Source organism: Eucalyptus grandis, chromosome 5, assembly GCF_016545825.1.
Source record: "Eucalyptus grandis isolate ANBG69807.140 chromosome 5, ASM1654582v1, whole genome shotgun sequence".
NCBI classification, from domain to species: domain Eukaryota; kingdom Viridiplantae; phylum Streptophyta; class Magnoliopsida; order Myrtales; family Myrtaceae; genus Eucalyptus; species Eucalyptus grandis.
This window is the reverse complement of record NC_052616.1, coordinates 15,965,025-15,974,645: the sequence shown is the minus strand read 5'-3', so window position 1 is coordinate 15,974,645 and position 9,621 is coordinate 15,965,025. Positions and strand designations below refer to the sequence as shown.

General features: G+C 38.3%; 1 protein-coding gene across 1 annotated transcript; it reads left to right on the top strand.

The window, feature by feature from the left end:
* The first annotated feature begins 5,720 nt into the window (after nt 1-5,720).
* On the top strand, nt 5,721-8,803 carry LOC104446293 (probable pectinesterase/pectinesterase inhibitor 36). The gene is made up of 3 exons (XM_010060163.2): nt 5,721-6,222; nt 7,696-8,025; nt 8,112-8,803. The coding sequence occupies exons 1-3, from the start codon at nt 5,721-5,723 to the stop codon at nt 8,801-8,803; spliced, it is 1,524 nt and encodes a 507-aa protein (XP_010058465.2).
* Nucleotides 8,804-9,621: the final 818 nt, after the last annotated feature.

Sequence of the window (9,621 nt, the reverse complement as noted above, 5' to 3'; positions counted from 1 at the left end):
AACAATAATCAAAACGCATTCGATAAATTTCACGCCCATTGCCAACATGTGTTTCAATTATTACGACCCCTCGGGTCATGACCAACACAAGAGTTGGCGGTCTTCCGGCATAATCGAGCATTGTCCCGCTCCATCGGGTACGTCATCGTCCCGCATACTCATACGCATCAGGGTAGCATTCCATTAGGAGTATTGGTCCAGCCTCAACCATGACTCGGCATCCGGACCCCCATCGGGCATCCAATAAAAATCGGGTATCGACTCACATATTTATACGCATCAAGGCAGAACCATTATCACATGTAATCATACGCATCGGAGTCATTACATGACCACATGAGCACTCAACCACTCAAGCAAATTTTTATATTTTGACTTAGCCAATGCAAACGTAGTGCATGCTCAAATAACAAATCTTGGAAATTTTTACTTTTAAAATTCCAGTAACATATTTGTACGTGGTCACATAATTGAAATCGACCCATCAAACTTTGTCCACTTTTATTTTAAAACCACATTGCTCCATTTCACACGCAAAACTTGGCGTCTCAACCCGACACCTAAAAATTCTCTATTTTCTTGTCCATAAAGCCTTCTTTGAAAATAGTAACCAAAGCATATGTATTATACAACCAATAGCACAGCATAAAAAGTTCAAATAATCGGAACTATGCATAGGTCCTCAAAACAAGCATAAAATTATGCTTTTATGGCTAATCCGTCATTAAATTACACTAATTGTGATTAATTAAGCTAATTGCAATTAATTAGGCTAAACTCACTTAATTAATCTAACTATAATTAATCAAAAATTAATCACCATTAATTAAAAAACTATGATTAATTAAACTAATTACGATTAATTAAAAATAAACCCAATTAATTAATCTAACCACAATTAATTAAAAATAATCATAATTACTTAAATTAACTGCTTAACTTTAATCTAAACCATCCTTAATCGCAATTAAGGCTAAAATAAAATTAACCAATACTAACCATCATTAACCTTAAGCTAACCTACCACCTAAACGTAATTAACTACCTAATCAAGGATTATGAGTTAACTCACGGGTTTTCTAGAAATGGCGAGCTCATGGTGACGGAAGCATGACGGCATTGAGAATACGGCATTCCTAGATTGAATGGGAATTCAAATGGCAGCGGCGAAGCCTTTCAAGGCTTATGGCCACAAAGAGAGGGGGAGGTGTTGGGCTTGGTGGTGGTGAACTGGCAGAACAACGGTGACAGCGAACAACATGTGAGATGCGGGTGAGCGACGGCATTGAGGGGGCGGCGGCGGCGGTGCAGTAGCAACACACAACGGCAATGATGGTGGATCTGGTGGTGGTGTTGCGTGTGATGGTGGGGGTGAGATGAAGATGATGGTGGAATGAAGATGGTTGCGATGGGGTTTAGCGGAAGGAGATGGTGAGGATGGGTGGTGGCTTGTGGCAACAAAGGGAAAAGGAAATGAAGAAAGAAGAAGATGAGGAAGTTGAAGAGAATGACAGCAAAGGAGAGAGATGAAAGGGGAAGTGGGCTGCTTCGGCAAAACAAAAGGGAAAACGTGAGGAGGGGTGAGGAGAGAGAGAGAGAGGGGGACAGGGAGAGGGGATTTCTTAAGATTTTTTTCCCAAAAAATCATCATTTCTCTTCCCCAAAATCCTCCTAGCCAAGCTCTTCATCTCCTTCATATCTTCTTGTTTTCTTTTTATCTTTAAAGCCAAAATTTTGGTCAACAAATTGCAACTTTATCATTGGGTTCGGTTTTCCTTTCCGACTTTCAATTTTCCATCCAATAATTCATTTTCCAAAAATTTCGAACTTGCCAATAATTCAACAGAAAATGAGGCGATGTCTAATAAATTAGTTTTGCGACCCTCGAAAGCTCGATATCCCAAATTGAATTAAATTTCATGGTTAAAATTGATCGAATGCAACTTTAGCACAACCTAAACTATGGGGTGACTTTTAGGAATTTCGCACGGTTGACCCGTGATCGTTAATTCTCGATCCATATTTGTGCTTCTTTGAATGGTGGACAACCATCAATTGTCATATAATCCATGAAGGTTCAATTACGTATCATGTGTACAATATCAATAGAATATCGATTTATCATCGTTTGACGCAAGTATCGTAACCGTACGGAATCACCTACGAACCGACTACGTATTTCCATTGAATAGATTTATATCAATTCGCTAATTGACTTATAATAGTGTAGTATTGATCATTGTCAATCATTATAGTCAAGTGATTGATCCCTAATTGAATTCTTTGGTCTTTCGCATTTTAACCCTTTATAGCCTTACACAATAGATTAATTAACTCGTGAATGATCAGTTTAGAGTAAAATAATCATTAAGTGCACCAATGAAATAACAATTTAATATATTTCGAAATAGGGACCAAATTTCAGGTTATCACATCGAGCCTCACTAAGCCACGGCGAGGCTCGGGGGGACCTCACTGATAGCTGGCGAGGCTCCCCCAAGGCCGGCGACCTCACCAGCCCTCATTTGGTGGATCACCGGCCGGCCATGGCCAAGGTCGGCGGCTGGCTAAGAGGGAGGAGAAGAAAAAGAAAAAAGAAAAGAAGAAAATGCAATAAAATTATTAATAAATCAAAAGAAACTCTAAATCACAAAAATATTTGGGCTCATACCAAATGTATTTCTGTTCCAAAAATATAAATTTTATATAATTATCAATGCCTTAAAATACTCATAAACTATTTTCGGGAACAGAAATAAAAAAAAAAAAAAAAAGTGTTTCTAAAAAGAAATTGTTTTGAAACAAAAACGTTACTAAACATGCCCTAAAATGACTTGAGGCAATAAACCAAGTTAGTGAACTTACGGCCTTTCGACCGTAATCCATGTATGGGATAACTAATGGTGCTGCCAAAAAAGATCTAAAGCTATATGTTTCAGTAAAACACAGGAATTTCCGTAAAGTAGATTTTGTTTCCAACAAAATGACTTAAAGATATAATTTCTCAATTTCAATAAATTATTTGTTAAATCTCTACGAGAATAGCCTTAGTAAAGGTTATAAATCATAATTTCCATCAATAATCACCGGATATTAATCATTCAAATAATTTATGTGATAGCATACTTTCCTAATTTATTTACTATCCTATAGCAGACATACTCAGTTGATCATTCCACCATATTTCTATGTGAATTTAAATAAATATAAGTGCATTAAAATATGTGAAGATTCATGATTTATAATGAATCTTTTGGACTACCTTATCATCGAAATCACACAAATAACATGGTATACCTCTATTCACATTTAATTTATGATTATATTTTATAAGGAATAATTGCATATTATCACTTCTCAATCTCAAACATGCATATCAAATCATTCAAATGATAGTCAATCATTTAAAAACATTAAGCACATTAATATATAATTCATATCAATGAAATCACTTGCAAAACATAAAAAGAATGAAATTCATATTACCATGGTCAAGTTACATCGTAATCCTAACAAAAGAATATTAGAACATAATAAAAGGAAAAAATGGAAATATAAATTAAACCTAACATATTGAATTAAAGAACAAGATTTCTATCGCAACTTTTTGTCTTCTCTTCAAAATACTTTAAAAAAACTCCCAAAACAATGAAAAATGATTTAAAAATAAAAATCTAATTGTGCCTCCCAAGCTCTCGATAGGATAATATCCAAGACTCCTAACACAAGACAATTGCTTATCTTTCACGTAAAATTATAGAATAAATTACAGAATTCCAAAATTAGTGTCCGCCTTTCAACGCTTTCTCACAAAATTAGGAATAAATCATAGAATTCCTCATATGGCATCCACCTTCCAACATTTCTGTGGGTGGCATATTCCTTTCCTTCTTCTCACCATTTTTTCGTTATTTTCCGTATATCTCGTTATGGTCCATAAACAAGGAAAATTTGAGTAATTCTAGGAATCCAAGTATTTTCTCACTAACTTTGTATTATTTGTTGTCTAAAATAGATGAAATGAACTCTATTTTTATAGAGTTATCAACAACAGCTGGAGGATCATGCTAGAGCCCTAACTGAGATTGAACTGTGAGAGAGAGAGAGAGGGCAAGATCACAGAGTGGTTACCTTGTCCAGTTGAGAGTGAGCCGGAGCTAAATGTAGGAGTGATTGATTCTCAGTTAGGTATGTTCCAGATCTAGAACTAGAAACCTAACTTATTAGAACCGGAACCATCAATCACCTTCTTCGAGTTTCAAAAAATAGATTTCAATCGATTTTTGAGCAAGTAGGTGGGCTCAACACCTAGAACTTAAAACCTACTTGCGTAGCATCGGTTCCAAAAATTTGAAATCGCGAAGCGGACTTATTTCCACTAAAACCAAGAACTGAACCTGTTTCTATGGGGGATCTAATCTTCTGTATGCCTTTGCTGGGTGAGTGAATGATCAGGAAAATCGCCTCACACGTGCTCAAACGACTAGCCACTTGGTTACTCCATCCGCATCCACATAAGGCATGAAGGACCCAAAAAAACACAGCATCAGCACTTTGTTACATAGCTTCGCAAAATAACAAGAATTATCTCGCGTTCGAAGGAGCCCCTCGTCACCTGCTTGTACACATCTGTGTCGGTGCTATAAGTTTCCATTTCTACATTGACCCAAGTGAGCATGGCAACACGGATGCATGGCCGTGCCAAATCACCATCACCTGGTTGCCTCCGTTTGACACGTCAACCGGCTCTTGTCAAGTTCATTCTTTTAACATATTTAAATAATAAACAAAGTCTTTATTTGACAATTTAAGCTTTTAGATCAGTCGGCAGTGATCTCACAAAATCTCACATGATATAAGAGCTGAAGTTCCTAATTTCGAATCTTTCCGAGTTTCACTTGTCTCTCAATTAAATTTCCACATTTAGTACTATGTAAAAGACCAGATTAAACATGAAGAGGAGTGTTAAAATATTTAAATAATAAATCACACTTTCAAAAGACCAGACTAAGCGTAAGGGGAGAAGTGGTATAATATTTAAATATTAAATCACACATTTATTTAATAGTTTAAGTTTTTAGAATAATTAGCAGTAATCTCATAAAATCTCATACATTTCATAGAGTACTCAGTATGTATATACATTGCTACACGACACTAGGGTTTCAAGAAATTAACCTCAGTTTTTTCACATGCCGCGTCTTCACGTTGTCCGAGCGCTTTCGTCCCTAGTTTTTCCGCTCCTGCAACTGCGGAAGGATGACTGAACATGTCATTAAAGTTTATGATCTAGCTTACTATAATTCAGAATGTATTAAGCTTTTATAAATGAGAAACTGAGGAGGGTAATATACGTTCACATCTTTAAGCACTCTCCCGTAAACATTAGCCTCGATTTTATTCTTTTTATGTTTTTACGTTGACCCACATGGTTTCTAGCCCTTGAGAAGCTGAGCTGACGAAAACATCCACCATGGTAGTTTAAGAATAGCTTCTTCAAACTCATGGGCTGACCTTCTGAAACTTAGATCAGCGCCCTGGTATCCTAGTGCCAGTACGCCATCTCCATTCGACGACACATGGGCATGACCAAGGTCCAGGTGTTGCCCCCCTCGGGCAATTACTATAAATGAGCCTCGTCCCATCACAACTTCATCCATTCAGAATACTACACTTTCACTTTGTCTCGGCACGAAACATACCACCACAAACCAACCAAAATGTCCACTTGGATTCTCGCCGCCACTTTCGTCCTCCTGATCGCCGCCACCGCCACCACCACCAACACCACCGTCTTCATCACCGCCACCGCCACCTCTAGCACTCAAGAACACAAGGCCCTTCGTGCAGCCAAATCAATGGTCTCGCAGGCCAAAATCTTGGTCGACCACAAATTCATGTCCCTTGACCAAAACATTGATAAAGAGATCAGTAACAACAGCAACGTGATGAGGCATAGTTTGGCTCTGAGTGATTGCTCTAAGCTCTACAGAAACAGTGAGTCTCGGCTCATGCAGTCACTAGACAGGGAGGATCACACGGTCGAGGACACTCAGACGTGGCTGAGCGGCGTGTTGGCGAACCACCGGACTTGTTTGGATGGCTTGCGGGAGGAGGGTCATGCTTCTTTGGATGGCCTAAGTGGGGGTTTGATGGTTAACCTAACTCGCTCACTTCGCCATGCCTTGGCTTTGTATGGAAGAGAAACGAGTGTCGGGAGGGGTAATTTATTTGCTTTCTTGGTTTTAGTCGTCTGCTCAGAGTGCTAATTTTTGGAAGAGATTTCTTTTTTAATTATTTTCAACTAGAAGACATGACAAAGCGCATAATCATTTCGAAAGATTAGTAATACTAGTGACACTATAATACCAAATTATAATCTATCAATGAAAATGAATGTACATGCATGTGGGTTATCGAAAAGCAAAAAAGTACATGCATGTTAGGGTGGACACGAGGAATGGACTCTCCATATCCATACGATATTTACATTATATATTGTCGGTGGAAATTTGAAATGTGCTCTTCTCATATAGATAGAGTATCGAACTCGTTTTGCTATGCTAGTGAACATATGCTATACTTGGTCCATCTTAAAGAAAAACACAATAGGTTGATGTAAACTGTTTGGAGAGGATGCACTGTTTCCTCTCTGTTTTTTTTTTTTTTTTTTTTTTTTCTTTTATATGTTATTATTTGGCTTCAGTTATTTATATAAAGATTGTCTAAGTTCTACTACTCTCTTCCATTTATTTCTTAATTGGTTTTAATATATTTTTATTTGGCTTAAGTTCTGTATATAAAGATTGTCTAAGTTCTAGTTTAATGTGCTCCTCGATTTATTTCTTGATTGATCTTTTCATCCTTTTTATCTGTAATTTTGTGATTTCCTTCTTTGAGTGCGGTGAAAAGAATTGACACTTTCTTAGTCTAAAGAGCTCAAGAGTAAATGTTCTTTTTCATTCGGTTGAAGCCCTCACATTAAATGGTCCTTACGCAGCTTTATATAATCAAATATTATTAGTCATAGAGCAATATCCGTAAGACTATCTTAAGTATCATAATTTCGTCTGTTGGGAAGGTGATATCTTGCGGGTGGTGGTGGTGGCAAGATCGAGAATCTTTTAAGGAAGTAATGCAAATCAATGGCGCACCAAATGCATGCGAGTTTGGTGCATTCACGGTATTTAAATTGTATTTAAATTGTGTAGATTTCATGTGGGATCCATTTAAAAGGATTGCGGGCTAAAAAATGTTTTATCGCTACAAAATTTATAAAAGGCGACCCTGAGTATGTACACAATTTTATATTTTTTAATTGGACTTTGTCTTGTCATTGAGGTTATAGATGCAATTACATCGAGTCGTAATAGGCCCGAAAACGGTCGAATCTGCTCGAATGTATTGAATTGAATAAGGACATAAACGCATGTGTGCATTCCGTATAGCTGCCAATTTGGCTTGGTCTTTTCTCTTTTCTTAGGTGGCCCAAGGCCATTAGCACGATTTGAGTTCTTTAAATCGAACACCTAAACTAGAATAATGAATGTGGTGCCTTTGATTCCATCGGTCTTCATGCTATTCCTTTGATTCCATGGGTCTTCATGCTATTTCTCACTACCAACCATTGTACCATCACTGTGTCTAACAAATTCCCTTATGTAATAAAAACGTATGGTTACCCCCCGTTTATAGGAACGTCACCGAGGTTTGGAACGGACCCAAATGGCGGGCTTTTAGCGTCATGGAGTGCAGCGACATCCAAGGCCGATTTCGTTGTGGCGAAGGATGGTTCCGGCACTTACACGATGATCAAAGACGCCATCGCCGCATTAGCTAGAATGGGCGAGAGTCGGCCCAAGAGAGTGGTGATCTATGTGAAATCGGGAGTCTATAATGAGAAAGTCGAGATCGGAAGGGACATGAAGAATGTGATGTTCGTGGGCGATGGCATGGATCGGACTATCGTTACCGGCAGCAAAAATGTTCCAGACGGTTCCACCACTTTGGCTTCAGCTACATTTGGTAAGAAATTAAGCTCTCAAAAAGTTAGTCAATGAGTGGCTCATCAATCAATAAGCCCTTTAACTAATCTCTCAAAATCTATGCAGCAATCTCTGGGGATGGCTTCTGGGCAAGGGACATGACATTTGAGAATACGGCGGGTCCCCATAAACACCAAGCTGTTGCGCTAATGGTCAGCTCAGACCAATCCGTTTTCTACCAATGTAGCTTCAAGGCCTACCAAGACACGCTCTTCACGCACTCCTTGCGGCAATTCTACCGTGATTGCCACATCTATGGCACCATCGACTTCATCTTCGGTGATGCAGCCGTCATCTTCCAGAACTGTGACATATTTGTCAGGAGGCCAATGGACCACCAAGCCAACATGGTGACCGCTCAGGGTCGAGATGACAAATATGAGAACACAGGGATCTCGATTCACGGATCGCGAATTGCCCCAGCCCTTGACTTCGCGCCAGTTAAGGGCTCGTTCAAGAGCTACCTAGGACGGCCATGGAAGAAGTACTCGAGGACGGTAATCATGAAGACAAATCTAGATGGGTTGATAGATCCAAAGGGATGGAACGAGTGGAGCGGCGAGTTCGCCCTCAAGACCCTATTTTATGGGGAGTACATGAACTTAGGCCACGGCGCGTCAACAGAGAGGAGGGTGAATTGGCCAGGTTTTCATATCCTCAAGAGTCCTGAGGAGGTCGGACCATTTTCAGTGAGAAGATTCATTCAAGGAGATTTATGGATTCCTAGGACTGGTGTACCATTTTCGCTTGAAATTTGAAAAATGATGAAACTCATAAATTTCAATTTAATAAACTTTATTCAAATAGTCTGTAACAAAGCCCCACGCTACTGCGGATCACCCTTCACATACATTTTATTAAACTTCCTCTATTTTCAGAACTTGAAATGGTAATTGAAAGGAGTGAGCAAATCACAGCTCAATGGGGGATCGAGTGGTGAATGATGTAGATTTTGTGTCAATTATGTGACATATTACACTTGTTAGAAGTACCACATTTAAATCTCATGATGAAATATCAGCTATTATATCATCTTAATATCATAATATCGTAACATCATGGTCACACTTCGTTAAGTGACAAAGCCTAGAAATTACATCGGTTGTAATTAAGACTAAAAAACCATAACAGCTGTGATCAAAGGCCTATAAATCGTATTTTTCATGATTAAGCTCGAAATAGAACTGATCTTTGAACATGATCATGCTACAATACCTAGGTCAATCATGGGTGATGATTCAGTATTTATATGTTATAACTCATCATGCATTAAATGATTTGAATTCACCCATATAACCCCATTTTCAATGCAAAGTCTATCCAATTTTAGAAATTAGTATACAATTTATAGCCACTTACGTCGTTAATGTGTTGACCACACGAGAGATTGCTTCCTTAAAACCACAGCTAAACTGACTAGGGCCAATAAACTAGGTTGATGAAATTACAAAAATGCCCTTTCGACCGTAATCCGTTTACGTGGTAATGGCGTAGCCGAAAAAGATCTAAAGCTGTATGTTTCGCTAAAACACTTGAATTTCCTTTAATTAATTTTTTGTAAAGATATAATTTCCCG